This window comes from Aspergillus japonicus, assembly GCF_003184785.1.
Source record: "Aspergillus japonicus CBS 114.51 unplaced genomic scaffold BO86scaffold_47, whole genome shotgun sequence".
Lineage (NCBI taxonomy): Eukaryota > Fungi > Ascomycota > Eurotiomycetes > Eurotiales > Aspergillaceae > Aspergillus > Aspergillus japonicus.
Window position 1 is genome coordinate 1 of NW_020291684.1, and position 26,780 is coordinate 26,780.

At 52.5% G+C, this 26,780-nt stretch overlaps 8 protein-coding genes across 8 annotated transcripts; 1 reads left to right on the forward strand and 7 right to left on the reverse strand.

The window, feature by feature from the left end:
* Nucleotides 1–404: 404 nt before the first annotated feature.
* On the reverse strand, nucleotides 405–2,862 carry BO86DRAFT_366971 (glycoside hydrolase family 1 protein). Its single transcript, XM_025670126.1, has 4 exons — nucleotides 2,299–2,862; nucleotides 1,903–2,244; nucleotides 663–1,819; nucleotides 405–581 (listed from the first exon to the last, which is right to left on the reverse strand). The coding sequence occupies exons 1-4, from the start codon at nucleotides 2,420–2,422 to the stop codon at nucleotides 495–497; spliced, it is 1,710 nt and encodes a 569-aa protein (XP_025525156.1). The 5' UTR covers nucleotides 2,423–2,862; the 3' UTR covers nucleotides 405–494.
* Nucleotides 2,863–3,669: 807 nt separating this feature from the next.
* Nucleotides 3,670–9,047, forward strand: BO86DRAFT_436159 (putative ABC transporter; the record flags this gene model as incomplete). Its single annotated transcript, XM_025675998.1, has 15 exons — nucleotides 3,670–4,197; nucleotides 4,260–4,431; nucleotides 4,486–5,386; nucleotides 5,438–5,560; nucleotides 5,606–5,704; nucleotides 5,754–5,878; nucleotides 5,926–5,973; nucleotides 6,029–6,683; nucleotides 6,738–6,815; nucleotides 6,865–7,426; nucleotides 7,477–7,728; nucleotides 7,779–8,068; nucleotides 8,124–8,577; nucleotides 8,662–8,706; nucleotides 8,802–9,047. The coding sequence occupies 15 exons, from the start codon at nucleotides 3,670–3,672 to the stop codon at nucleotides 8,949–8,951; spliced, it is 4,482 nt and encodes a 1,493-aa protein (XP_025525157.1). The 3' UTR covers nucleotides 8,952–9,047.
* A 95-nt stretch (nucleotides 9,048–9,142) lies between these two features.
* On the reverse strand, nucleotides 9,143–11,931 carry BO86DRAFT_366973 (uncharacterized protein). Its single transcript, XM_025670127.1, has 2 exons — nucleotides 10,949–11,931; nucleotides 9,143–10,879 (listed from the first exon to the last, which is right to left on the reverse strand). Exons 1-2 carry the CDS (start codon nucleotides 11,533–11,535, stop codon nucleotides 9,571–9,573), a joined length of 1,896 nt encoding a protein of 631 aa, XP_025525158.1. The 5' UTR covers nucleotides 11,536–11,931; the 3' UTR covers nucleotides 9,143–9,570.
* Nucleotides 11,932–12,102: 171 nt separating this feature from the next.
* BO86DRAFT_391133 (isoaspartyl peptidase/L-asparaginase) lies at nucleotides 12,103–13,749 on the reverse strand. The gene has a single exon (XM_025672534.1). It carries the CDS (start codon nucleotides 13,623–13,625, stop codon nucleotides 12,141–12,143), a length of 1,485 nt encoding a protein of 494 aa, XP_025525159.1. The 5' UTR covers nucleotides 13,626–13,749; the 3' UTR covers nucleotides 12,103–12,140.
* Nucleotides 13,750–14,040: 291 nt separating this feature from the next.
* Nucleotides 14,041–15,558, reverse strand: BO86DRAFT_391134 (protein transporter TIM17). The gene is made up of 4 exons (XM_025672535.1): nucleotides 15,103–15,558; nucleotides 14,812–15,010; nucleotides 14,550–14,704; nucleotides 14,041–14,413 (listed from the first exon to the last, which is right to left on the reverse strand). The coding sequence occupies exons 1-4, from the start codon at nucleotides 15,169–15,171 to the stop codon at nucleotides 14,372–14,374; spliced, it is 465 nt and encodes a 154-aa protein (XP_025525160.1). The 5' UTR covers nucleotides 15,172–15,558; the 3' UTR covers nucleotides 14,041–14,371.
* A 386-nt stretch (nucleotides 15,559–15,944) lies between these two features.
* BO86DRAFT_343576 (putative C6 transcription factor) lies at nucleotides 15,945–19,366 on the reverse strand. Its single transcript, XM_025669154.1, has 4 exons — nucleotides 18,892–19,366; nucleotides 17,854–18,769; nucleotides 16,902–17,803; nucleotides 15,945–16,835 (listed from the first exon to the last, which is right to left on the reverse strand). The coding sequence occupies exons 1-4, from the start codon at nucleotides 19,112–19,114 to the stop codon at nucleotides 16,087–16,089; spliced, it is 2,790 nt and encodes a 929-aa protein (XP_025525161.1). The 5' UTR covers nucleotides 19,115–19,366; the 3' UTR covers nucleotides 15,945–16,086.
* Nucleotides 19,367–19,861: 495 nt separating this feature from the next.
* Nucleotides 19,862–22,128, reverse strand: BO86DRAFT_366986 (lysine--tRNA ligase KRS1). Its single transcript, XM_025670128.1, has 3 exons — nucleotides 21,747–22,128; nucleotides 20,078–21,665; nucleotides 19,862–20,026 (listed from the first exon to the last, which is right to left on the reverse strand). Exons 1-3 carry the CDS (start codon nucleotides 21,960–21,962, stop codon nucleotides 20,016–20,018), a joined length of 1,815 nt encoding a protein of 604 aa, XP_025525162.1. The 5' UTR covers nucleotides 21,963–22,128; the 3' UTR covers nucleotides 19,862–20,015.
* A 207-nt stretch (nucleotides 22,129–22,335) lies between these two features.
* On the reverse strand, nucleotides 22,336–25,480 carry BO86DRAFT_343580 (putative dynamin GTPase). Its single transcript, XM_025669155.1, has 4 exons — nucleotides 25,225–25,480; nucleotides 23,055–25,168; nucleotides 22,857–22,998; nucleotides 22,336–22,802 (listed from the first exon to the last, which is right to left on the reverse strand). Exons 1-4 carry the CDS (start codon nucleotides 25,241–25,243, stop codon nucleotides 22,585–22,587), a joined length of 2,493 nt encoding a protein of 830 aa, XP_025525163.1. The 5' UTR covers nucleotides 25,244–25,480; the 3' UTR covers nucleotides 22,336–22,584.
* Nucleotides 25,481–26,780: the final 1,300 nt, after the last annotated feature.

The window sequence follows — 26,780 nt, forward strand, 5'->3', positions numbered from 1 at the left end:
GGGGTCGGTGGCGTCTAGTGCGACTTTTGTGGCTTCTGGTGGTGCTGGTGGTGGTGGGCTGGGGAGGGGCCGAAGGAGGTGGCCGGGTCGGAGCCTAGGGACAGATTACCTAGAGGTGGGGATTGGGCGGAGTTGAAGGGGAGTGAGCGGTGATGCTTGGGGCCAAAATCCTGGGTTCGATGATTCATGTATATAGTCTATTGGGAGATGGGGTGGTTGTTCTTGGATGTATTCTTCGGTTTTAGGGGTGGGTAGACGGTGGCCTTTAGTTTGGTTGTGTTGTTTCTTGAAGGGAGTTCTGAGTCGAATGTAGGAGTCTACGTCGGGGTATGGTAACGTGGGGTATTGTACTGATATTGCTCGAATTCATGCAATGCCATAATCATGGCAGTCTGGCCCCCTCCATTGGCCTCCGAACCCTTGAGCTCGGTGTGACTATATATCAAATCCGGAAACAAATGTTGTATTTCCTTGTCCGAGCTCAGCACTCCGTCTCACTCCGTGATGTAAGTCTTGAAGAGGCTCGCCAGCTCGAAGAAGCTGGCCTTGTAGAACCGCTCCTGGGTGGTGAGGTTGACGTACTATCCATCCCAGTTAGCATACTCTTGGTCTCCCCCACCACCCCCGGAAACTGAAGACAGGAACTTTACGCAGATACTCACCTGCAAGCCGAACTTGACCGTAAACCCCGCCGTCCACTCGAGGTTGTCAGCAATGGACCAGGCCAGGCACCCCACCAGATTGACCCCCTCCGCGACGGCGATCAACATGGCCTCGACGTAGTCGCGGTAGTACGCGGACCGGACCGGGTCAGTCAGGATATCCTCGCGCTTGGACTTGTAGGCCTCGAAGGGCTCGGTCCAGCCGAACTCGGTGATGACGATGCCGTTGGCCGGCTGCCACGTGCGCTGGATGTAATGTAAAAACGCGGGGAGCCACTCGGTGGCCTTGTGCAGCCACCGGGTGTTGGGGTCGGAGGCCGGTCCGATCAGCCACCCGCCCTCGCTTGCGGGCAAGGTGTACGTTGAATTGTAGCACTGCGGGTAGAGGCTGTTACTCGGGTCGGCGAGGCAGCCCTCAATCCCGGCGTCGGGCGCCATGTAGTACGCCGCGGTGTAGGCGTCGTGCGCGAAGTAGTCGCTCGCGCCCTGGATGAGGCGCTTCTCGGCTGCGGTGAACTCGGGCAGGAAGCTGGATGTGAAATTCTTGAGGCGGGCTGGATAGTCGCCTAGGAATAGGGGGTCGGCGAACCACCCCTCGTTGAAGGCCCAGGCTCGTTCGACGGCTTCGGCGTCCGCGCTGGAGTTCGTTCGGGGTAGCTTGTACCCGCCGTTGTTCTTGACGCTGATCGGGGCGGTGATGTTGAGGGACCGTGCGAGCTGGTAGGTCTTGCCGGCGGCGAGGAGCATGTAGTGTCCGCACCAGAACTTTTGTTGGTGGGCGGGGATGGTTGTGGTTGTCGTGAAGTAGCCGTCCGGGACGGGGTATTCGCCGCAGAAGGAGATGGGCTCGTTGAACGTGTACCACTGCGCGACCTTGCTGCCCCATCGGGTTAGGAGGACTCGAGCGTACGCGAGGTAGTCGTCGACGATTTTCTCGGAGGTCCACCCGCCGTATGAAAGCTGCAGGAAGAGTGGCAGGTCCCAGTGGTAGAGGGTGACCTGCGGTTGCACCCCGTATTCTAGGCAGGTGTCGATCACGTCGTCGTAGTGCTGGAGACCGGCTTCGTTGATCGGACCGTTGCCGAAGGGGAAGATGCGGGACCAGGAGATGGAGAAGGAATAGGCTTTGACGCCCATGGCGGCGATGCGTTGGATGTCTGGTCGGAGTGGTTAGATCCGGTTTTCCGGGCTTATAGCTAAGATATCATGAGGGTGAAGTCTGGACTGCACAGTAACTTACCTTCTTTGTAAGTGTAGTACTGGTTGATCGCAACATCGCCAGTTTGGTTGTCAGCTACGCTCATCGCTCGGTGCGTAAATGCATCCCATATGCTGGGGCCACGGCCGTCAGCTTTGACAGCCCCCTCAACCTGGTACGAGGCACTGGTGACGCCCCACCAGAATCCCTTGGGGAAGGACCAGCTATCATTCTTCCCCTGTGCGGGAATCTGGGCGCCGGTCAGGTAGGAGGGATAGTATAATTGAGGCGGTGGGATCAGTTGTGAGCTTGGGATTGGAGTGGGCTCCACGGTTGTATTGACCGCTGCGGTCTCCACGGGACCGATGTAGATGTTCCATAGGTCTATGGTACATCAGCTGAAGTCCTATTCAAGGTCCAGTCAGGGAAGAAGCTGACCTTCGACTGTGAGATTGAGGCTAGTCCCTAGAGGCGCTGAGCTGGTGGTAAGAGTTTCAGTGCTCGAGTCTAGAGCCGTAACCTGGTGAATGGCGAGTAGCCCCGCGAGGAAGGGTACGCGCATAATGTTGATGATGCTGCTGCTGCTGCTGCTGCTCAAAGTCTCTACGCTTCTGCGATGCTCATGATTCTTTAAAGTTTGCCAATGCTGAGGGCCGCTTTTTAATGCGCAACTTGGCCAGCATTTAGTCAAAACAAAGATCAATTGCAGGCATTGCAGCTGCGATTTGCAGGAATGAAAGTGGTGGAACCATCCTTGTCCGGAAGATCTGCATCTACTAAGAGACGGGATAAATATCCAGCTGCAGAAAAGAGGCCCGTATGCATTGCAGCAGTCCTTCCTATTGATCCGGCTAATCGTCGTGACTGGGATTGCTGTAGATGCGGGGTTGGGCAAAATGACTTTGTTTGTGAGTGAAGTTGAAGAGGGGAAGAATGGGAATGGGGAGGAAGGGAAGAAGGCAGCAAACGGCGTGATCGGCCAAAACAACCTCCCAACTCCACTCCACCTCCGCATCTCCGCCTTCTCTCCAGATCTACTTCATTCTTGAGTCTAGATCTCAAGTCTGTCTAATGTCAGGTTGTTACCCTTTCACAAGAGAAAAGCACCTCCCTTCCTCACTGATTCTAGGATTCTACTCGCCTACAGCTTGTTCAGAACCCTCCCCAATCACCACTCGCGGACTGAGACAACACCACTCCGAGTACCACTTACCACTTACGCTCAATCGGAAGATAGCACAATCACCTGTACTGGGTATGACGGGTATTCAAGTTGGGAAGGACCTGTGATGTCAAATGATTCAGCTCCCCTTGGCGTTCAAAGGATGCACAAATTCCATTCCATGGTTCTCGCCCGATGGCCGCAGATGATGACTTCATGACGCTCGACGTCAATTGAACCATATCGCATCATCCGCCACCATACATCCTGGCAGCTCAGGGTTTCTCATCGTCAACCTTGGAACTGCCCACTACGCCTCGAATCGGAATAGGCCTCGCCTATTTCCGTCGCATCGGCATGTCGGACTCCGACTCACCCATCTCCCGCCCGCATTGTCACATCAGGATGCTTTGAGTTTGAGGTTGCTGATCAATAGGCTCTCGGTGTCCCCACTACTCTCCTCAGCCTCTCGTACATCCGGTTATGTCCGTTATCAGACTTTGGGGTTGGATATAATCTGATGATGTATGTTCTAATGCGTCGGGTCCAGACTCTACCCCTGGAGGTTTTCATATATCCATTTTAATGCGCAGCTTGATCGTTATCTGCCATCAGGTCAATGACCAGGCTCTTGCTTATCACAAAACATGGACACAGAGCAGAATCTTGGCCTCAGACGCAATCTAAATATCCACCACGAGGACAACCCCTCGCAGACTTCTTTGTGTTCGTCGGAGTCACTCTCGCCCTCCGGATCCAGCCATCATGAAGACCAATCCGCCATTTCCAGCGAGCACGTCGCCGGGAGCCAAAAGAGGCTCCCTCTTGACAGGAGATTGACTGATGATGATATTGCACACGTGCTGTCCAAGAGACAAACCTCTAGGTCAGGGTCTGAACCTGGGGGTGGTGCAGACGATACCGCTCAGATTGCGAAGCTGGTGTCCCGGATGTTTGGCCACGAGAGGAAAGCCAACTCAGAAGAGGAGAAGACGAGGCATCTCGGCGTAGTATGGAAGAATCTCACTGTCAAAGGCGTGGGGCTGGGCGCTGCCATCCAGCCCACGAATGCAGACATCTTCCTTGCAGTACCTCGATTGATCAAAAACTTCTTTACTCGGCGCAAGCATTCTGGTTCAGGTAATGCATTGCGTACTATTCTTGATGATTTTACGGTGAGTGACCACGTGATGTCGATTTCTATAAGAATGATTCTCACTCTTGTTTCTCCTACAAGGGTTGCGTGCGGCCTGGAGAGATGCTTCTCGTGCTGGGTCGCCCCGGATCTGGGTGCTCAACATTTCTAAAAGTTATAGGAAACCAGAGGTCCGGCTACAAGAGCGTCGAAGGCGATGTACTATATGGGGGCACCGATTCCGAGACAATGGCCGATAAGTATCGCTCAGAAGGTATTCAATTTTTATTTTCGGTTTCCTGCATTGATCCAGTGCTGACGTCCCTAGTTCTCTACAACCCTGAAGATGATCTCCATTATGCCACGCTTACAGTCCGAGATACCCTCATGTTCGCGCTGAAAAGCAGGACACCAGGGCAGGAGTCGCGACTTCCGGGAGAAACCAGGAAGCAGTATCAGGAGACCTTCCTGTCCACGATTGCCAAATTGTTCTGGATTGAACATGCACTCGGTACAAAGGTTGGAAATGAACTAATCCGTGGCATCTCCGGAGGGGAAAAGAAGCGTGTTTCCATTGGCGAAGCCTTGGTTACTAAGGCTAGCACACAATGCTGGGACAATTCGACGAAAGGCCTAGACGCAAGTACGGCTCTGGAGTATGTTCAGAGCTTAAGAAGCTCAACAGACATGTCGCATGCATCTACCCTGGTGGCGCTTTACCAAGCCTCAGAAAACCTTTATAACCTCTTCGACAAGGTGATGCTGATTGAGGACGGAAAATGCGCATACTACGGACGCACGGAAAATGCGAAAGCTTACTTCGAGCGCTTGGGATTTGAGTGCCCTCCTCGATGGACAACGCCGGATTTTCTGACCTCAGTCAGCGATCCCTTCGCAAGGCGTGTCAAGCAAGGGTGGGAGGATCGTATTCCTCGGTCAGGTGAGGATTTCCAGAGAGCATATAGACGCAGTGACATCTTTAAAGCTGCTCAGAAAGATATCGAGGATTTTGAACACGAGGTAGAGGTTAACAGAGAAGAACAAGAGCTTGCCAGGGAGAAGCTCAAGAAAAACTACACAGTATCGTTTTACAAACAAATTATCATATTGACCCAGCGACAGTTTCTCATCATGTATGGGGATAAGCAGACACTGATCGGCAAATGGGCCATGCTTACGTTCCAAGCATTAATCGTTGGAAGTCTGTTTTATGACCTTCCCCAGACTAGGTTTGTCTGCACTTATGCCAGCCATTGTGGACTCTCTAATCAGTACAACAGTGCCGGTGTTTTCACGCGAGGAGGTGTCTTGTTCTTTGTCCTCTTGTTCAATGCACTTCTCGCCATGGCTGAACTTACGGCATTCTTTTCGAGTCGGCCCATTATGCTGAAGCACAAGACTTTGTGAGTACTGCATCCAAGCAGCAAGAACCAATACTAATTCCACAGTTCCTTTTATCGCCCCTCGGCATTTGCTCTGGCTCAGGTCGTCGTTGATGTGCCTATTATTTTCATCCAAGTGACTCTTTTCGAGTTGGTGGTATATTTGTATGTCCTCTTTGCCAACTCTGTACAACAGTAGCTGACAATAATGCAGCATGTCGAACCTTCAAAGGACGGCGTCCCAGTTCTTTATCAACTTTCTGTTCATATTCACGCTTACCATGACTATGTATTCCTTGTTCCGAACCATCGGCGCCTTGACTGGCTCCCTTGATGTTTGTAAGTAAGATATCGAGAGACTTTAGAGTCTGGACTAATATTCCTAGCCACGCGTCTTACCGGTGTCGTGATTCAGATCTTGATCGTATATACCGGTAATTGAAGTCTCGCCCTTAACATCGATTGATATATAACAACTGACCATTTCAGGTTATCTCATCCCTCCGTGGAAGATGCACCCTTGGTTCAAATGGTTGATTTGGGTTAATCCAGTACAGTACGCATTTGAGGCAATCATGTCAAACGAATTCTACAATCTCAACCTACAATGCGTTCCACCAGCTATTTTCCCAGATGGCCCGACTGCGCAGGCAGGCCATCAAGTGTGCGCCATACAAGGAAGCACCCCGGATCAGTTGGTCGTCCAAGGATCTAGATATATAGACGAAGCCTTCACATACAGTCGATCTCATCTCTGGCGCAACTTTGGGATCATCATCGGCTGGTTCATACTCTTCGTCGTCCTGACCATGATAGGCATGGAACTCCAGAAACCCAACAAGGGAGGCAGCACGGTCACCATCTTCAAGCGGGGCGAGGCGCCCAAAGCTGTTGAGGATGCGGTGAAATACAAGGAGCTTCCGGCTGATATCGAATCTGGGAGCAGCAATAGCCTCCAAGAAAAGAACTCGGACGAATCGAAGAAGCAGGTTCAGGGTATCGCTAAAAGTACTTCGATCTTCACGTGGCAAAATGTGAACTATACAATCCCCTATAAGGGTGATCAGAAGAAGCTACTCCAAGACGTCCAGGGATACGTTAAGCCCGGTCGTCTCACAGCTCTCATGGGTGCGTCAGGAGCAGGGTTAGTCTATGAATCAATGATCCTCGTCGACATTCTGGCTCACCATCTTTCCAGGAAAACAACCCTTCTGAATACCCTAGCGCAGCGTGTCAACTTTGGTGTTGTCACGGGTACATTTCTTGTTGATGGCAAGTAAGTATATCCATCCTAGCAGTTCTCTCGCTGTTGCTGAGTTCTCCAGGCCGCTTCCAAAGAGTTTCCAAAGAGCCACTGGCTTTGCTGAGCAAATGGACATACATGAGCCTACAGCTACTGTGAGAGAATCACTCCGATTCTCGGCCCGTCTTCGTCAATCAAGCGACGTCTCGATCCAGGAAAAATACGATTATTGCGAGAAAATCATTGATCTGCTGGAAATGAGAGACATAGCAGGAGCAACAGTCGGGGCCGGTGGCGCTGGGCTGAACCCAGAGCAACGTAAGCGATTGACTATCGCGGTTGAGCTAGCAAGCAAGCCACAACTATTGCTCTTCCTCGACGAGCCGACTTCTGGGCTGGACTCCTTGGCCGCTTACAATATTGTACGCTTTCTCCGACGACTTGCCGATGCCGGACAAGCGATTCTATGCACGATCCATCAGCCGTCTGCTGTTCTGTTCGAAGAATTCGACGATTTGCTCTTGCTACAGAATGGAGGAAGGGTCGTTTACAACGCTGAGCTGGGATCAGATTCCAGGAAGCTCATTGACTATTTCGAAAGCAATGGCGCCAGGAAGTGTGCCTCTCACGAAAACCCTGCCGAGGTACTTGCAGCTCTTTAGATCACATCGACCTGTTTCGCTGACTGAACTAGTACATGCTCGACGCCATTGGTGCTGGGAATCCTGAGTACAAAGGACAAGACTGGGGTGATGTCTGGGCCAATTCAGAAGAACACAGGCAACTCTCAGAGACTATTGAGAGTATAACCCGAGAACGTCGAGACAAGGCAGAGGGGGGAAGAACGGATGATGACCGCGAGTTTGCAATGCCCGTCTGGGTACAAATTGTGGCGGTCACCAAGCGATCCTTCATTGCCTACTGGCGGACACCGCAATACGTTCTGGTAGGTGTTTTGCAAACTGCTATAAGCCATCGGTCTTAACAAGCTCGCAGGGTAAATTCATCCTTCACATTTTCACCGGATTGTTCAACACCTTCACCTTCTGGCACCTAGGCAACAGCCAAATCGACATGCAATCCCGTTTATTCTCCATCTTCATGACCCTCACCATCTGCCCGCCTCTGATCCAGCAGCTCCAGCCCCGGTTCCTCCATTTTCGCGATCTCTACCAGTCTCGGGAGGCTGGTTCCAAGATCTATTCCTGGACAGCCTTCGTGACCAGCGCCATTCTCCCCGAACTGCCCTATTCGATCGTCGCAGGCTCGCTCTACTTTAACTGCTGGCAAGCAAACCCTATATCTCTATCCGTCCAGGCAAACTAATATTCACCACCACAGGTACTGGGGCATCTGGTTCCCGCGCGACTCATTCAGCTCCGGCTACGTATGGATGATGCTCATGCTCTTCGAGGCCTTCTACATCGGCTTCGGCCAATTCATCGCCGCCTTCGCGCCGAACGAGCTCTTCGCCTCCCTCCTCGTGCCCACGTTCTTCACCTTCGTCGTCTCCTTCTGCGGCGTCGTCGTCCCCTACACCGCGCTCGTCCACTTCTGGCGCTCCTGGATGTACTGGCTCACCCCCTTCCACTACCTCCTCGAGGGATTCCTAGGCGTGGTCACCCACAACGTCCCCGTCCGCTGCGTCTCCCGCGAAGAATCCCTGTTCAGTCCGCCCCCCGGCTCCACCTGCCAGGACTACGCGGGTGCCTATGCCTCGCAAGCGGGCAGGTACGTCCATGACGCGGCCGACGGGCTCTGCGCCTTCTGCCAATACGTCGATGGCGATGTCTTTGTACGTCTCTCTTCGCTGTCTTCCCTCTCCCCCTAACCCAGTCTGTATGTAAACTAACGTATATCCTTCCCCCGTGCCCTCCAGGCTGCGAGTTTCAACGTCTTTTACTCGCATAAATGGAGAGATTATGTAAGTCGATTCCTTCTTCCTTCCTGCTCCGCTGAGTCAACCTAGCTGGACTTTGTTGGTCCTGAGAACGAGATGAAACTGATTGCCAAATACAGGGGATCTTCTGGGCCTTCGTGGTCTTCAACTTCATGGCGGTCTTCTTCTTCTCCTGGCTGTATCTGCAGGGCATCGGCGATATCAGGAAGTGGTTCAGTAAGCGGAAGGCGAAGAACGCGAAAGCTCCTCCGGGGGAATCGGTGATGTGATGGGTTGTTTGAGATGCAAGTCAAAATGCGCAGACATGTGCTGCGGCAGTATAGACAGAAACAGAAGACTTCGGGAGTTGGGGTAATGGTCTAGTGTCATCATAGATGCGACTCGACTCGCTTTTTTATATGGGACCAAGTTGGCGACACAAATTGGGAGCTGAACAGACACTGAAAGTGCTAGTTATAGACTGTGAATGGATTCCAATCTCAAGGATCATGTATATAAAAAACCGTATGTACAAGAGAATCAACACACAACAGAAACAATCCTCAAGATGACCGACCACTCCTTTGGCCACAAAATGGCTTCTTTTTCGCGCTTCATCCTGTCAAAACCTGTACTCGTGGGGAAGTATGGACCCTTTCACTATTGCTTCGCCCCAGCGGCAAGATTGGATACATTTTCAGTAAGGATTGCAGGTAGATAGATAGATAGATAGATAGATAGATGGTTGTATATAGTGACTTGCGTCAGTGATGAGAATATACCCGATTGCACCTGCAATTCGTAGATGACGAGAGTAGATCTGTCTTCTCAGTAGGTGTAGTTATCGAGACGTCCTACTCGACGGGATGAGAAAAGTGCCCAAGGCCAGCTAGTTGCCTTTTACACCCATTAGGCCGTCTCGGAGCAGGAGGGCGGCGGCGTCGGTGCGGAAGGATCGGAGGTCGCACCCGTGGGGTTCGAGGGGATACCACCGCCTGATTGCTGCGGGGCGGTCCACAGGCTGGAGGAGCCGGTGGAGTGCTGGGCTGATGTGCTGCCGGCACCGGCAGTTACTGTTGGCGAGGACAATGGCACAGGTACGCCAGAGCCAGGGACGTTGCCCTCTGGGGCATCATGTCCGGCAGCGGATGGCGCTGCTGTCGCCGTATGATGGCCGTTCATCAAGCGAGGGCGTTTAGCATGCGGGCCCGTTTCGGGGCTGCGATTCACGGAGTCCTGGTGTTGCTGTGATTGTTGTTGCTGCTGCTGCGGCGGCGGCGGCGGGTATGAAGATACGGGTGCTGCGCTAGTGATGGGAGCGGGATTCGTTGGGGAAGGATCGGGACTCAAGGCAGAGGCGCCTGTCGGAGGGTGGAGCATCCTGCCGGCGGATCTGTCATCGCCTGCGGTGGCTGTCGCACTGCGCTGCGGTCTTGTCTCTGTGCTAGGGGGCCCTGTCTGCAAGAAATCATCCTGGTGTTGCTGCTGCTGAACGGCGGCTGAGTAGCCTACTCCGACGCGGCCCATTCCCTTATCATGCATCACAACTCGCTTCCACTTCGCAACCACACTGTCGTAATCCCATCGCGATGCGGCAGGGGAGATCGGGCTTTTATGCGCGTCTAGCTCCTTGGCGACATCCCGCGGAAGAGGCAAGGTGTCAGGCGGGAAGAGTGCAAACTCTCGCGGCCATTGGCAGGAACCGAGGCGTTCGACCTGGGCGCGGAGTTGGTTGGCTTCCTGTTGAACGCGGGCGAGCTGATCGTCCAAGGATTTGCGCTTGTCCATTTCGCGAGCGAAAGCGCGCGTGATCTCGAGTTGCCAAGCATCTCTACGCATCTCCTGGGACAAAGAGGCCCAATGCTTGAAGGCGAGTTCAAGATGACGGAGGCTGAGGTCTTCGTGTTGTTGGGCGCTGCGGGTGATCATAGTGGAGTCGAGCCCGTAGGTTGATGGGCGGCCGGAATGAGGGTGGGAGCTGGACTCTGCGGAAGAGAGTTGGTCGGATTGCCATTGTTCAATTTTTGCGCGGAGAGCTTGTCGGACGATTTCGAGATGCTCGACTCCGGGAGGTTGGAGGGGGAAAGATGTAGGCGAGGGGAATGGGCTGGTTGCGAATAGGCTGGGCGGAGGCGGTAGAAGCTGCAGACAGAGGGAGGGAAACGTTTGCGATTGGATGTCAAAGTCAAAAGGTGAGAGTCGGGGGCGCATTCGGGAGCTGGAGGGAAGAAAAGTGTCAGATCGTTTGTCAAAACGCGCAAAGGGCCAGGTGGGGAGGTGGTCATACGTTGCAGCCTTGATGTTATCAAGCACCTCGCGCAAAGCCAATTCTAGCGCCCGCATGGTGTCCGGATTACTCGAGTTGTGTCTCTCCGTAAAGGTGAAGGACCCGGTTCGAGACTGCGGAGGCGCAATGCGCGAATGGGCGGAGCTGCCCTCCTGCGCCTGGCTCGGGTTCGGGATGTCGTTGATGACTCCGGTCGCATGCCACGTCGGGGTGTTGAACATCATCCTATACGCGCCGTCGCGTGACTTTGTCCCCGAGTCGCCCGAGCTGAAGAGGTCTTGTTGACGTTTGCCAGGTGTTCGCTCGGGGGTGTCGCGTCTGCCGGATGAGGTGCGGGCCTGTCGTCGCGTGATCTCACTTCGCATGCGTCGAATCTCCTCGACATCGTGAATGCCATCAGGTTTCTTCTTGAACATGAATTGATCGAGGTGGCGTCCGAGGGAGGATGAGGTGAACGCCTGGTGGCAGTATTGGCATTGTCGATCTTTGAGGGCTGGGTTCTTCGCGGAGCTCGACGGGTTGTGATTGTCTGCCCCGACGGACCCCTCGGGGGTGTTGGTGGGACGCGACGAGGCGCTTTCTTCCATGGCGAACGAGGTGGCCTGAGATTGAAAGTAGGGAAAATTGATTGAAAGTGTGGCGAGTGGAGAGGGTTGTGGAGAGACGCGTGCGCTAGGAGGGTTACTGGAAGATGGCGTGGACTGGGAAGGTATAGCTCAATGCATGCATGACACAAATCAAATGGAGCGAATGAAACACAAGCGAGAGGGATGGAATTATGGAGATGGAATTGAGGATGGCATGCGACGAGATGCGAGGTGAAGCTGGCGGAGAGAGGGGAGAAGCAATGAGAAAGAGGAGAGGAGAAACACACGAGGGGAAAAGAGGGAGAGGAAGGGAAGAAGGGAAAGGAAAGGAACGTGACGATGGAGGATGGAAGTTGGAGGAAAAGAAGCGCCAAGCCGAGACAGTGAGTGAGTGAGTGAGTGAGTGAGTGAGTGGGGGTCTTTGGTCTGTCCGCTTGCTTTGCTTTTGCTTGTTTTCTACGAAGTACACATTCTACACATTCTTCCTATTCTTTTCTTTGCGCAGGCCTTCAAGCCTATCTTCAATTCGTGCTTAAGTCAACCAAGTACCATATTGTCATTGAATGATTCTTGGCCAAACCAGGTAGATTCTTGTTCGAGGCTGTCTATTGATATTCCTCTCTAAACACCATCACCCGCTCAACTTCTTCTCCATCACCAGAATCCTCCACCCAAGCCCTCCACAACCCTCCGCAATTGAAATCAAACACCACTTTGCCTTTCCGGAGCTTGGTTCTGTCTTGAGCATCACCAGTCTCCATGACCACAGGATCCTCCAACTCCGCCTCTATACCAATAATCCCGCCCTGACCCTCGCCGGTTGAGCCCCATCGATCGCCAGCCGAACGCTGCAGCTCGCCGCCGGGCCCAGCAACCGCCGTGACAGCCTCGGCCAACGAGGGACTCGGCGTCGAGAACCGCGACATGGCGCAAGCCGTTCTCGCAGCCGCCGTGCGAAGGAACGAATCCCCATTGCCCGTCCCCGACACCGCAACCGCACGTTTCTTGCCCTTCAGGGTCTGCTTGTGCGAAGGCGCAATCAGCCATTCCTTCTCCGACTTGGTTCCAGCATCACCATCACCATCACCATCGTAACCCCGTCGAGCCAACCCATCCTCCTCTCCCCACAAAGCCTCATACATCCTATCCGCCCCCTCTCTCACAAATCCCGGCAAACAATCCCCAAGCGTCAGATCCCAGACCCCCTTCTCCCCGGCCTCGTCGTCCACCATACCCCCACCACCACACATCCTCCCATACCGCATCCCCATTGCCTCCCCCAAACCAACCCTCTCCACTTCCTCCCACGCCTCCGCCCAAAACCCCGCCCCCAGCGTCGGCGTATCCCCAATCCTCCCCGGCAACTTATTCGTCAACCCCCCAGTACTCGTAGCAACCGCCAACCCACCCGCACGATCCAAACAAACACAGCCGACGGTCCCCTGACTCATCGCGACAGTCTCCACCTCCCCCCGCAACCCCCGGAGATGCTCGTCCCACCGCCGCTGCGTAAAGAACCACTCATCGGGCATAAACTCCAACCCCCACTGCCGGGCCAGCACATCCTCGACATAAGGCGCCACCAGCTGGGAGTGCATACTGCCGCCATCCGTGCCCTTACCCCCATCTGCACCCGCATCCCCATCCCCATGCCCATGCCCATCCCCACCGCCCTGCTGCCCCTGCCCCGACCGAACCAAAACCTCCCGCGCCAACCGAATCGGATGCCGTACATTTCGCAGCCCCATAACGCCGACACCGCGCTTGACGATCCCCTCCGAGGGGTGCGCCGCGTGCACCGAGGTGACCATGAGCGAGGCCTCCATCTCGATGGTGCCGGCGGCGGTGAAGACGCTGCCGCGGCCGCAGTTGAACAGCGGGTCGTCCTCTAGCAGGGTGACGGCGTGCACGGCGGCGTCGAGGGCCGAGGCGCCGTCCTCCAGCAGGGCGCGGGTGGAGCGCAGGTACGCGAGGAGCGAGGCGTGGTATTGCGCGTAGAGGTCGGGCGGGAGGGTGGACCGGTGGATGGCGCCGGCGCCGCCGTGGAGGATGAGGGTGGGTTGGAAGAGGGGGGGGAGGGAAGAGGGCATTGTTGTGGGTGGTGGGTTCGTATACCAGGTGTAGGATCTGTAGGGAATCAAGGTTCGGGCTGGTGGTGAGCACGCTATAGAATTTCTGAATTCGAATAGAAGGAGGTGTTGAGAGGGGAAGCTGAGGACAAAGCCCAGGTTGGGGGGTGATGGGTTGTCGTCCGCGGCTTATCGGCCCTGCACTGCACCTGCAACCGCTCCTTGCCTGATTGGGATGGGTTGTCTGCCGTCATCACGTCCACTCCGTCACAATCTGCTGGGTAAATCAACGATAATCAGACTACCTGGCGCAACCTCACTGTGTACTAAGTATCACATTATACCTGTTATCTGCATGTTAATGTACAAGAAAAATGGAAAGATAAAACTGTTTCCCCCCGACTGATCCGGAGAGAACCTCTTCTTTTGAGATCGGCCCCTCTCAGCAAATGTGAAAAAAGAGAATCACACACAACAGAAAAAAAAATACACAAGGATGCAAGGCTGTGTCATCCAAAATCGCCGACAAAAACCCACACTTCTTTATAGAAAAGACATCATAAGAGTAAGAGGGGGGAGGAGGGTCGAAGCAAGGAGTCGAAAGAAACCTCTATACCATGCATCCTGAAATGATATGAACCAGCCCAACACCAGAGAAGAGAGACCACGGATAAGGATATGAGAAAGATGGGCATATTGCTGACAACGCGGGGATTCGTACGTTCCTAACTAGCATGAAATCAAGGAGGATTTAGGTGAGGGATCAATTAGGCGACGGCCTTCTCGGGGGACGGAGGAGGAGGAGGAAGCTAAATGCGACGAAATCATAGAGGTTAGCTTCTGGTAAACTTTCCATGTAACCCAAGGTCTGATTTCTCCTTCCAAACAAGCCACGGGCAACCATGCCCCGGGACAACAAAGACAAAAGTCTGGAATCTATCTCACCTCGAGTTTTGTGTTGTCGGCCATCATTCTCTGGAACCCGATACCGACACCCTCGATAACAGCCAGGAAGACAGCACACATGATCGCCGAGTTACGAGCAGCCTTGACACCCCCACGGACAGCCAGAGCACCACCAGTGAAGAAACCAGCAATAACTAGGAAGCAACAAAGTTAGCTATGTCGTCATTCCAGGAAACGCGCGCGATGCCGCCGCTGCTCTGCTTTCGTGTAGATCTGCATCACAGACGAGGAAAAAACGTACTGGCATTGTAGGGATCCTCCTTCTTTCGGATACCCTTGATCGCACAGTCGAAGGTCGAGAAGAGACCACCCCACACACCGAAGTTACCACCGAGGACAGGCGCACGAGCCTTGATGGCTGTGATGGCACCTATCCGACGCTCTCCGTAGGGGCTGTTTCTGAAACCCTTGACACCGTGCCAGACGGCACCACCGATAGCCTGTACAGAAGAAGACAGTTTAGTAGTGGGATCGATGGCGGAATGCAGATGCAGCTGAATGTGATTCAGCTTGAGGGTCGATGATGACGTACACCCATACAGAAAGCACCACCGAAGTCGCTCAGGGCAACCCAGGGGCAGGGATCTCTGGAGTGATCCATTGCGATATATGAATTAGAGCGAAGAGGAGGCGGGGAGAGAGATCAGATGGCGAGCGTGCCCGGAGGAAATCAAGTAGCTGTTGTAGGAGCTACAAGGTCGAGCAAGTGGTTGAGAGGAGGTGATTTCGCGGTACTGTAAAGCTGAACTCGACGAAAATGTGATGCGAGTTTCAGGGAGAGAAACCGGGGTCGTGAGATGGAGTCGAGGTGGTGCACGACAGGCTGGCAGAAGCAGTCTTTAATGGACAAACTCTGGGGTCGGGGAACGGAGAGCGAAGGCGGATCGCAACAATAAGTTTCTGGCTTTTTTCGCCGGGAAAACGTGACTTGCTACCCCCATTCTCAGAGTCACGTGCCGATAACCAGCCCGGAATCTCCCTTCCAAACATCCTTCAACAACCAGTCCGTAAGTGGCGAGTCGGGAAGACGAGGAGCAAAATATGCATCACAACTGACAGGGATTCCATCAAAGTTTTCTTTCTCTCCTCTTGTCCTTGCGTGCTTTTCTTAGAATCTAAGGTCCGAGCGCTTTGTCTGGCCGACTCATCCGGGCTTTGAGTTCTCTGACGCCATGCTGATGATAAGATCAAGTTGGTTGTTGCCAGCGAGCGTGCTATAGATCCTTTCTTTGTGTAGTCAGTCTACCTTACAACAAGCTACAGATGTGCACCACATTTGCCGTGTTTGATCTCAAAAGGCTCCACGTAAAATTACCGCAATATGTCGCTCGGCCAATGCGTAGCGTTGAGCTTTCTGCTCATACTTCACAACCATGGAGGTACATACTATATTTCTGCGGCACACTTTAATCAACAATGAACTGCCCAAGCAGGATCATGCGTGATAAAGTTTGATATTTACTCAGTAAGTACATAGTACAGTAAATGGGCCCAGCCTCTACTAAGCTGGCATCAATTACGATGGCAAGTTCCAGATGAAGTTTAACGCTCCTCCTCCATAGGCCGGAAATTGCCCACAACTATTGATTCCAAACGGTGCCATGGACGGATCAAACGGTAGGGAAAGCCAATCATCCCCGGCGATATCGTTGAGCTGGGGAAACAGGCTCACGTCCGCCAGGCTCTGCGATACAGGGGTCTCGGCCATGGGGGCAGGATTGTCGCTTTCGGTGCTCTGTTGAGGAACCATTGAGTTGCGAGTCGTGGTTCCATGACTGTTCTTAGCAGACTTGGAAGATGCAAGCAGGTTACGACGCAGGCGCGACACGTGCATTTCCAGCAATTCGGCGTATCGAGTGCTCAGGTGAATATCATCGAGGGCATTCGACTTCAGCACCTGTACGCAGCGCTCCAGTATATCCAGCGACTCGCGCAGTCTTGCTGGACGAGTGCCTAGACTTAGGGCTTTCATCAAGAAAATAGAGGAGCTGGTGATTCTCAAGAATATTCGGACCGGAGAGAATCGCAGAGCTCCTGAATCACCAAGTTCGATGACCTTCTGCAGGATCTGACAGCATCCATCAATCACTTCCTGAATATAGTTGTAGTCAATGGGGTCGATATGCATAGCACGGACTTCTTCCACGTTCGAGTCGTTGTCCGCAACTATACGCTCCACAACCGCCTGCATCCCCACTGAGTGCGTGTAGACCCGCACGAAGTTGTATTCAATGAAGAGAATGTCGTAGAAGTGTTTGCTAAGCACTACACCATAGATCAATCAGCATACCATGTCAAAGACTGTCTTCGCAGTAGCCAAGGAACACATACCGTCATGCCGAAGATGCTGCTCCCTCCACTTCTGCAGAAGAGGGCAGAAGTGGTCCAGCAAGTCGATGTAGCGCCCACTGTGCAGCTGCTGCCTCGCGAACGATATCGAAGGGAAGAACATGTCCGTCACATTCTTGGCCAATTTTGTGAGATCCATCCAAGAGTCCATCAGCGCCAACCATTCATCTTCTGAATGGCTCACGTCCCTAGTCGTTTGCCGACCTAGTATTGTATGATTCAAGCTCTGCGGCATGAGTGAAACACATCCAATTCGCCAAGCCAACTGATTGATGTAGACGTATAGAAGGCGTTGTACTCGAAGTCTACGCAGTTTGATTTGATCATTTGAGATGAAACCCTCATATAACGACGCATAGTCGCATTTCTTATCATCGAGTTCGAATATCCCCAGCTCGTGTGCTAGCGACAGCGCGGATCCCAGTAGCATCCAGGACATCTGATCCGATCTTCTGGCAGGCTCGACCATGTCTTCCAGCCATCGGTTTGATGACGAATCATCTTGACTCTGGGGCTCGGGGACCAGAACCAAGTCTGAGTCCCACCCGTCACTTTCAGGTGGGAAGTGCAAGGACCGCGGATGCCATTCAGACATCAATAGCAGTGCTTCAATGGTCCCAATGCTCCTGTTTTTCGCATGCGACGATCTTTCCTGCCCGAAAACCAGTCGCATCACGAGATGTTGGCAATGCTGCCATAGACGATGGTGGATAAAGAAGTTCCGGGACTCGCCCCCAGCACCAGGTAACACATGATACCGAGACGATAGCATCAATATAGCGCAACACAAAGCCGGATCACAAGTGATCAGATGCTGGTGGTTACTATGATCGGCATAGAAGTTGGTCAAGATCGGGGATAGAGGAACCATGTTCTTGAAAAACCTGCAAGTGTCAAGATAGGCTTATGACAAGGTCCAAGTATATATACATACAGGTCAATCAAGGTTACCGCTTCTCTTGATGTAAACCACCCCATTCTGACGAATCGGCAGGTCTCCCAGACCTTGAGCACCTCTTCTGATGCAGGTGAAAGCTGTACCGGGCGCTTCGCCTTGGCCAAGGCTTCCGTAGGGTACTTGAACTGCGGTGGGTTCATGGTACTGTTACCCGTCCCTTTGCCATGCGAGGCATTATCCTGTATAGTTTGTGATTGCGACTGAAAATCATTCGCCATATTCTCCTGGCTGTGGGCTACGGCAGCCTCGAAAAGAATATTCAAAGCATCATTTCCACTGGAGACCACGGTGCGCATCATTGAATTCGCCAGATTCGACGTTGCTGGGTGCTGGCTCGAGCGCGTCTCAGTGTCATAAGAGGATTGGAAGCCTCTGTCATCATCTGCATGGTTGCTGTTATCACCACCTGAACGCCGGTCCCCCCCTTGCGGCTTGCCATCCGGCAAATTGCGTGTCCGAGTTGCGTATAATTCGGGAACAGAAGAGTGGTGCGATCTCCTACTCTCGTGGTGTTGTTCAGTGCTTTCGCTGCCTATTCTTTCGTCAAAAACATGTAACACATCATCTGGCACGCTTCGACGCCGAGTCTGTCGGGTATCAAAGGCCTGAGACTGAAGTGAGCTGTTACTTCTACCAGTAGTGCTATGGTCTATGGTATGATCATCAAACACTTGTAGCACATCATGAGTAAGATCGCGGCGCCCAGTCCGTATTTCGGAAGTGCGATTAGTATGCGACCCCCCGCCTTCATTCTCAGGCATGCTGCCATTACCAAAGGGGCTGTCAGCGCCGACATTCAAAACGTCGTCGGGTACTTCCCGGTCCTGTCTGGTATGGTCCGACAACCTGCGACGTGTACTCGGCGACGACATGGGCGCATCTTCTGAAAGACCTTTTGAAAACAGTTAGCCTCAAGTACCGAAGCAACAACTGATACAGAGGAATCAAGCACAAGCAGAGACGGTTATAGCAGCAACAGCACCAGCACCAGCACCAGTATAGCGAATCACCTACCGCGTTTACTGCTTCTCTCCCACGCCCGCTTCTCACTGAATATGCACTCCCTCTGTTCCCTTCGACATTTCGCACACGGAGGCCCTATCGGAAAGCCGTCCTGGTCGGTTCCGAGGTTGCATTTGGCCTTGCGTTGCCGACACGAGAGGCAGGCCTTGTAGGTCCGTTGGTAGGTCCGCGTCGGAGTGTCGCCGTAGCGGCCGGCCGGCCTCCTGACTTCCATGATGGGCAGAGTTCCAGCTCAACCAATAACATCGCAGAAACACAGCTCTCTCGAGGTTCCGAATCAAGAATCTGGCAGCAAGGCCCGGAATCGTAGGCCGTGGGGCCCTGTAAATCAGCCCAGATGGAGACCTAGCGATTTGCGCGTGAAAGAGAGGGAAACGCAACGAGAGGGGGCTAACCGGGGCGGAGACCAGGAGGGAAAACGGAAATAGCCGTCTTTTCCCGCTCCCTCGGCGGAGAAGGGAAACATCCGGCGCGAAGCTGCGATATTTGTATCAATGCAAAGATTACCCGAGAGATTAATTATTTACCCCGTGCCATATAGTTATGCTCGCTTATAGTAAGTCATTGAACCTATATCTCAGAAGGCCCCATAAATGAGATCCCTTGGCAAAGTCCCCAAAGCCCAGAGACCCGGTCTCCAGCCATCCTCAGCACCTGACACACAGCCGTGGCTTATAACTTGTACCGTCTCTGATGAGGCGATTTCCCTCAACTTTAAAACTCGGAACGATGAATTAAGACATTAGACAGTCACTCCATTTGTCTGCAGAGGATGTACCTGGTACTTGGCAGTCTTCATTGGCACGAAGACAGATATATGCGGATCCTTGATTAGACGTCGCAGCTCGATGCATCGGCACTATTATAGTTTTCACAAAGCGTAGGGATAGGATGGCATGACGACAAGGACTAACAGCGAGTTAAGACTACTTTTTATTTCTGACTGGGAAACCGAAAACATGCATTTCATATTCATCTAATTTTGTAGGAGACCGAAGAATATTATAATCTGTCCTGATTTATAATTTTATGAATTCTTCATCGACATCCGAGAAACCCATGCAACACGTCATCATCAGCTTGACTATCGTCCGAAATTGTTCATCAAAGTGCGTTTATTTGTGGGCTGAATGTGATTAGCACAGAGGTTTTTTGAGTGTGGATCAAAATGACTTACGAATACCCTCCTCAGGCTGGGGCTCAATGCCAACAACCTCGGCAGCGTTCTTGGTCTCAGCAGCAGTCTTGTCATCCTTCATAAAGGGGAAGGCCAGAACCTCCTTGATGCTGTAGTTGTCCGTCAAGAACATGACCAGACGGTCGATACCCATACCCCAACCACCAGTGGGAGGCAGACCGTACTCCAAGCTGGTACAGAAGTTCTCGTCAATGAGCTGGGCCTCGTCATCACCCTGGTCCTTCTGGCGGGCCTGCTCCTCAAAGCGGAGACGCTGGTCGAAGGGGTCGTTCAACTCGGTGTAGGCGTTGACAATCTCCTTCTTGCAAACGAAAGCCTCGAAACGCTCGCAGAGACCGACGTTCTCGCGGTGGTATTTGGCCAGAGGAGACATCATCTGGGGGTGGCCGGTGATGAAGGTGGGGTTGACACAGGTCTCCTCAATGAACTCGCCAACCAGCTTGTCGAGCATACGGGCGTTGGTCATGGGGGGAGAGCACTCAACACCGGTCTTCTTGAGGATACGCTTGAGGAACTCGTTGGTCTCAGCGGTGTGGAGCTGGTCACCAGCAGGGAACTTCTCGCCAGTGGCTTCCTCCAGCGCAGGGATCATCTCCACACGGCGCCAGGGAGCCTTCCAGTTGACGTTGTAAACCTCACCAGACTGAGTGTGGAAAGTGGTCTCGTAACCTCCAGTGACGTGCTTGACCAAGCCAGAGACAAGCTCCTCGGTCAAGTTCATGACATCGTGGACATCGGCATAGGCCCAGTAGAACTCGCAAGTGGTGAATTCGGGGTTGTGGGTCAAATCAATACCCTCGTTACGGAACTGACGGCCCAATTCGTAAACACGCTCCAGACCACCAACGATCAGCATCTTCAGGTACAGCTCGGGGGCAACACGCATGAACAGGTTCATGTCCAGGTCGTTGTGGTGAGTGATGAAAGGCTTGGCGGTGGCACCACCGGCAATGGCGTTCATCATGGGGGTCTCGACCTCGACGAAGTCGCGGCTGTCAAAGTAGTTGCGGACGTAGGAGACAATCTTGGCGCGAGTGAGGAAGACGTTGCGGGAGCGGTCGTTCATGATGAGATCCAGGTAACGCTGGCGGTAACGCTGCTCCTTGTCCTGCAGACCGAAGTGCTCGGAGGGGATGGCGTGCAAGCAGGGGGCGAGGAGAACAACCTCAGAGGCGAAGATGGACAGCTCACCATCCTCACGGTTCTTGGGGTTGCTGCGACCGGGGAAACCGACAATACCAACAATGTCACCACGGCGAAGGTGCTCGTGCTGGGCCTCGAAGGAAGCGTCGCCGGCAATGTTCTGAGCCTGGCAGACAACCTGCACCTTGACACCCTCGGCACGAATATCGTAGAAGATCAGCTTGGAACCGGACGCGCGCTTGGTGAAGATACGACCAGCAATGCGGACGGTGACATCGGGCTTCTGCTCGCCCTTGGCGAGACCCTCGTACTCCTTGAGGTACTTCCGGAGGTCGTCAGTGACCTGGAACTTGTGGGGGTAGGGGTCGGGTTGCTTGGTCTCGCGAAGCTTGTTGATTCTCTTGCTGCGGATCTCGAAATATTGCTACAATTGTTCAAGTTATCGAATACGGTTAGCAAGTATTGCGCGACGACATGTCCCAGGTGATGGCGGGGTACGACTTACGTTGGGGGTCAGGTTGGCCTCATCGTCTTCAGCAGAGGTCTTCTTGACAGGCTTGGGGGGAGCAGCAGCCTCACGCTCCTTCTTCTTGGCCTCCTTCTCGCGCTGCTTCTGGCGTCTCTTGAGTTCGGACTTGGAGACCTTCTCTCCGGTGACCTCGTCGAGGATAAGGTTGGCCAACGAGGCCTCGGCCTGCTGGACGGCAGTGTTGTCGGCCATGATGAATCAGTGAGGCTTCTTAAAGTACCGCAACAGGGACTTAGACTCCTCTGTGACAAATGAAAGACGGTTTGGAGAGAAGGAGGAGGAAAGAGATGACACACGGAGGAGCAGCGGGCTTGGTGGGTTGGAAGTCGGCGAGAGAGAATTTTGGGCGGGAGACAAGGCGGGCGAAGGTGATTGGGTAGGGAGGGGCAGCTCCCCCACGCCCGCCCCTCCTTCGATTCAATCATGGATGACTCAATTTCACTGCATGTCTGGCTATTTCTGCCTCAGGCCGAAATTAAATGGTGCCTCTGCACGAGATCATATCTTATTAGGTAGTCTTGTGGGTATTACAGAACCACGGAGTAACATCTCAATCTTTAACATTCTGGTTACCTGAGCTCTTCAATCTGCAAACTAGTACTGTACAGTACAATCCACTGAACCCAACGCCCTCAATCCTTATCAAAGGCAGGCAGGGCTTAGGGCTTAGGGCAAGCGGATGGGGTTTGGATCTATCGCGCTCTCTCTCTCTCTCTATATCCGCGTACCCCGCCTTTCACCCTTCATCCCACCCCAGCTTTCTTGTCTCTGGCTCTAAGCAAAAGTCCCAATCCACTCGTCTGCATATACGCTCTCACACAGACGTATCCATACTCGAAGCAAAAGGCGCCCAATCATCCTGGGGCTGGGATTTGACCGTCATATTGTCATACACGTCCTCGGGCTCGTCCTTCTTGGCAGCCGACAGCCATGTCTGCGCCTTGACAATCTTCTCCTTCTCGCGTTGAAGAACCAGTCGGCGATGTTGGCGCTCTGGCTCCTCTGCCATGAGATCGCAGCATCTCTCAAACACTAGGCATGGAACGTCAGCGGTTGCCCTGCTCGAAACCATAAACAGACACTTACTGTCATGATCGTTGATATGTAGCTCGCGTTGAACCTCTTCAATCAATTGACCGCGGCATTTGGAGAACAGCTTTGTATGGGTGCTCTGGCAGATCAAGTCGGCAAATCGAGAGCTCGCAACGTCATAGTAACCTCGCGCATACTGGAAGAGAGAGCAATTAGCCACGTAATCGTAGATCCCCATGAATCTCAACCTACCGCCATGATCCTCATTTCCGGGAGGTACTGATCCGGACCAAGTAATGTCTCCAACTCCTGTGGCTTCTGGCTCATGCTCTTGTATTCGTTGTCACGGCGAATATCCCCCTTGGAGTACTTGCCAACCCGGTCTTGGTGCAGATCAAAGCGACGCTCATTGCGGGCGCTGACGAGAACCTTGAACCCCTGGTTTGTGGCCTGCTCTAGCGCTATTCTGTTCATCGTAAAAGGTTTGTTATGTTCCATCTCATAAGTTTCCTCTGCCCAGCTGATGTGCTGCTGGTAAAGCTTCTGCAGGTATTGCTCCACAATTCGACGGATCTCGCGATAGAGGTTAGTCCGTTGATACTGCACAAAGACCTCATCCACCTGCTCCAGCATGATTTTCTTGACTAGGGCATGGCTTTCATCCAGAAAAATCATCAATGGCGCTTTCCAGTGTTCCACGCTCCGCTGGTTCAGGATTTCAATCGCCTTTGGATCGATCTGGTCTGGAAGGCACCCTCGAGAGGCAGTTTCATTGCATTCGCGAATCCCTTCCCAGGTAAACTTCTTGATCTCACGACTGACCTTGTCGAAAGGGGAGGCCGAACTAATTCTGCCCAAGTCCGGGGTAAATCTCCTCTTGGTGTCTGGTGTATCGCCGTGGTTAAGGGCCTTGCGCTTTCCTGGAGTTGGGGTCGGGGGATGGACTATAGTGACTTCGCTATCTGAGTCATCATCCTTCTGATTGTACATCACTTTCTCACGCTCCTCGGCCTGAGAGAGTATACTGACGGTTGGCCGAGTCTGTATCAGCACCTGTTTGAAGTCGGTCGCCAGGTGACCCCACATCTTCAGCAGCGGATAGTCAGCTGAGCCGCCGTCCATGTGTGCCTGTATGTGCTCTCTGAAATTGTTCAGCATTTGACACAGAATGAATGGACTGTTCGCCGAAGGAGGATCCGGCAAGGTTTGAAGCTCAGCATCGATACGTTGAGATTTGGCTTTAATCTGTTCGATGACCTTAGGAAGACAACCTTGAATTTGATCCAACAGGAGGCTCGAGAGTGCCGTCTGCAACTTTCTGGTTCCAAACTTCTCTTGGTATGCGGCAAGTTCTGTTGCCCACGGCTCAGAAGCAAAGAATGCATCCTCTTCACGACGCGCTTGAGCATGCTGGATCGTGGGGTCTGGATTGTTGCGGATCACGTAGTAGCCGTGCCCAAGCTTGAATTTGTCTCCTTCCAAAATCTCCAGCCACTGAACATATGACTCCCCGGATTGAATTCGGTCGGGTTTTGTGAGAACACCCAAAGTTCTCGCTTTGGCACTTTTCACCTCCCGCATGAGGCGAGCAGCACTAGAATTAGTCGCATCATTTGTCATCGGCAAGGTCAACAGCACAATGCAATTTGCCTGAGTGATATATTCTTTGACAAGATTCTCAACCATAGCAACTAGATATCTGTCTTTTTCGTGCTCGGCCTGGCTTATGACACCAGGTAGATCGTAGAATGACAAACTTGGGAAACCAGGCGCGGAAATGTCGAGTCGCACCACATTCGGAGAGAACTTGGCCTGACAATAATTCTCGTCGGTGTCACAATTCTGCCCAGGAATATACTCAGCAGTCGGTCTCAATGGGTTTAGAATGGCCAGTTGCGCCCATCGGATTGCCTCTTCGACATCATCTCTATCGCTCAAGGTAATAAACAGCTCATCCTCTTGATCCTGACTATGCCAAGGACCGAAAGGATGTGACTTCTTGGACACTTTATCAACTCTTTGGTTTGTGTCGTAAAAGTATTTCCTTGATAAGTACACACGGCACGTCCAAGGTTGGTCTGGATCGCTTTCAGTGAGATTAATCTCCATCGGGCACCGAGTACAGGTTCCTGCCGCACGTGGGACTTTGATCTCGCTCATACCCTCGATAAGAGAGCTCTTGCCCGCACTTTGATCGCCTATAACGCAGATTCTGGGGAGAGCAATCTGGCTGTCTTCAATACCGAGGTGCCGCAGATCTTGGATCTTCTTCACCAGAGCCTTCATGTCGTGAGTGATGATATTGATCGAGTCATTTTTCAATGCCGATGGACCAGACATCTCGGCCGATTTTGCTCGGATCACGGCTTGGGGATGTGAGTCAGAAGTGAAGCCCAGTTTGATAGAAGAATTTGGCACCTACTCGATAAATGCTCCGTCATTTTGACAGACGGTGGCTGGAGCAAAGGTGATGTCGACACGGAGATGGTACGAACTTCAACCGAAATTAGGGAGAGTGAGAGGCTGTAGGAGGCTGTAGGTACGGGCGCTTCACACAGAAGATGAAAAATGAGAATAGAGAGTAGAGGTAAACTTCTAGGAGAAGACACCCCACCCTAGGGTGAGTAACAAGTTGGATGGGCGATGGTCTAGAGAAGAAGATGAAGAAGAGGAGGAAGAGGAAGTGATTGGAAATGAGATCCAAAAGTAAGCAGATTTATATCGAGGGGATGTGGAAGGGAGGTTGACAAAGCAACACTGGCAGTATATTATTTTGTCACACACACAGAAGGCTGTAAGTGACACATTCACTTAGAGTGGTAGAAATACAGGCGGCTGTGGAGTTGATAGATCAACTTACAGCCCTGCAGCAACCGTGCTAGCGGCACGACGACCATTCACTGAAAAGCTGCCACTGACATGCCGTGTCCATTCCATCCGAATATAAACAGCAACATCAGCCATGGAGTTCTCTTGATATACTCATCAAGAATGACTTCAGAACTGTGCTGGCTGTCGTCTCTCTGTAGCACCATGGAGCCCGGGTTTGGCAGTCCGATGTAGATCTTGTTGCAGATGCTTAGAGACTCCAAAGCCATGGCTAAGAATGCTCGTATTGTGGAGGTTCTACCTTTGCTTACAACTTCAACTGAATTATATCGAGCCATATTTCCAGCTCGTCTGACAAATGCAGCTCACTTCCGCATTTTAATCACAGAGGACAAAGAAGAACATATGACTCGAGCTGTTTATGCTGAATTTGTCCTTGACATAGGTACCCTTGCACTCCTAGAGAATACACTTAACTATGGCAATAGCTTCAAAAGCTATACATCAGTTCAGGTCTTGATGTAAGCCACGGCATGCAAGGTTAAGCATAGATTCTACACCTTAAACCTTAGAAGTTGGTTCATTCATTAGCATACGTGCTTGCAAAGGCTGATAGCATGCATTGGTTGGGACTTCTAAGCTACAACACAAAAGGATTATCAAGTGTAACAACTTATAAAGATGGTACTAGAAGCGATCACTGAGTCTAGTGAATATACCACTGTCTAATTGCCTGTACAGGGCTAAACCACGATGTTAAGACCCTATTCACACAAAAACCTCTTCACCACCCCACGATCCACAATAAATATTCAAATAATCTTGAATTCATTCACTGGCATACAAAATATTCATCACCTAGGGAATGAGCCCCTGTCAAGGCAGCTGTATAAATAGTAGCTCCTCCCCCCTTGTCTCTCAACTTCCTTCTTCCTTCTTCTTTCTCCTTCTCCCACCACACCCACCACCTCTCTCTCCCACCATCTACTACCCCTCTCTCTCTCTCACCCCATCTCTCTCTCACCCCTCTCTCTTCCTTGCTACTCTCTCTCTGTCTTTCTCTCTGTGATCCATGCGTGTTTTTCTTTGAACAAGGAACTTCTAAATAAGGTTGGAGTTTTCTCTTAGTAAAAACAGGTGACCTGTGAT

Coding starts and splice junctions, on each gene's coding strand:
- BO86DRAFT_366971 (XM_025670126.1), bottom strand. CDS start 2,422: ATGCGCGTACCCTTCCTCGCGGGGCTACTCGCCATTCACCAGGTTACG. Junction 1,820..1,902: donor GTACTACACTTACAAAGAAG/GTAAGTTACTGT, acceptor CACTCCGACCAG/ACATCCAACGCATCGCCGCC. Junction 582..662: donor CGGTCAAGTTCGGCTTGCAG/GTGAGTATCTGC, acceptor TGGGATGGATAG/TACGTCAACCTCACCACCCA.
- BO86DRAFT_366973 (XM_025670127.1), bottom strand. CDS start 11,535: ATGGAAGAAAGCGCCTCGTCGCGTCCCACCAACACCCCCGAGGGGTCC. Junction 10,880..10,948: donor GATAACATCAAGGCTGCAAC/GTATGACCACCT, acceptor TCTTCCCTCCAG/CTCCCGAATGCGCCCCCGAC.
- BO86DRAFT_391133 (XM_025672534.1), bottom strand. CDS start 13,625: ATGCCCTCTTCCCTCCCCCCCCTCTTCCAACCCACCCTCATCCTCCAC.
- BO86DRAFT_391134 (XM_025672535.1), bottom strand. CDS start 15,171: ATGGATCACTCCAGAGATCCCTGCCCCTGGGTTGCCCTGAGCGACTTC. Junction 15,011..15,102: donor GTGGTGCTTTCTGTATGGGT/GTACGTCATCAT, acceptor TCTTCTGTACAG/GCTATCGGTGGTGCCGTCTG. Junction 14,705..14,811: donor GGAGGATCCCTACAATGCCA/GTACGTTTTTTC, acceptor GTTGCTTCCTAG/TTATTGCTGGTTTCTTCACT.
- BO86DRAFT_343576 (XM_025669154.1), bottom strand. CDS start 19,114: ATGGAAGTCAGGAGGCCGGCCGGCCGCTACGGCGACACTCCGACGCGG. Junction 17,804..17,853: donor GCGGTAACCTTGATTGACCT/GTATGTATATAT, acceptor TGACACTTGCAG/GTTTTTCAAGAACATGGTTC. Junction 16,836..16,901: donor GCAGCATCTTCGGCATGACG/GTATGTGTTCCT, acceptor TCTATGGTGTAG/TGCTTAGCAAACACTTCTAC.
- BO86DRAFT_366986 (XM_025670128.1), bottom strand. CDS start 21,962: ATGGCCGACAACACTGCCGTCCAGCAGGCCGAGGCCTCGTTGGCCAAC. Junction 21,666..21,746: donor AGGCCAACCTGACCCCCAAC/GTAAGTCGTACC, acceptor GAACAATTGTAG/CAATATTTCGAGATCCGCAG.
- BO86DRAFT_343580 (XM_025669155.1), bottom strand. Junction 22,999..23,054: donor CGGAAATGAGGATCATGGCG/GTAGGTTGAGAT, acceptor TCTCTCTTCCAG/TATGCGCGAGGTTACTATGA. Junction 22,803..22,856: donor ACATATCAACGATCATGACA/GTAAGTGTCTGT, acceptor TTCCATGCCTAG/TGTTTGAGAGATGCTGCGAT.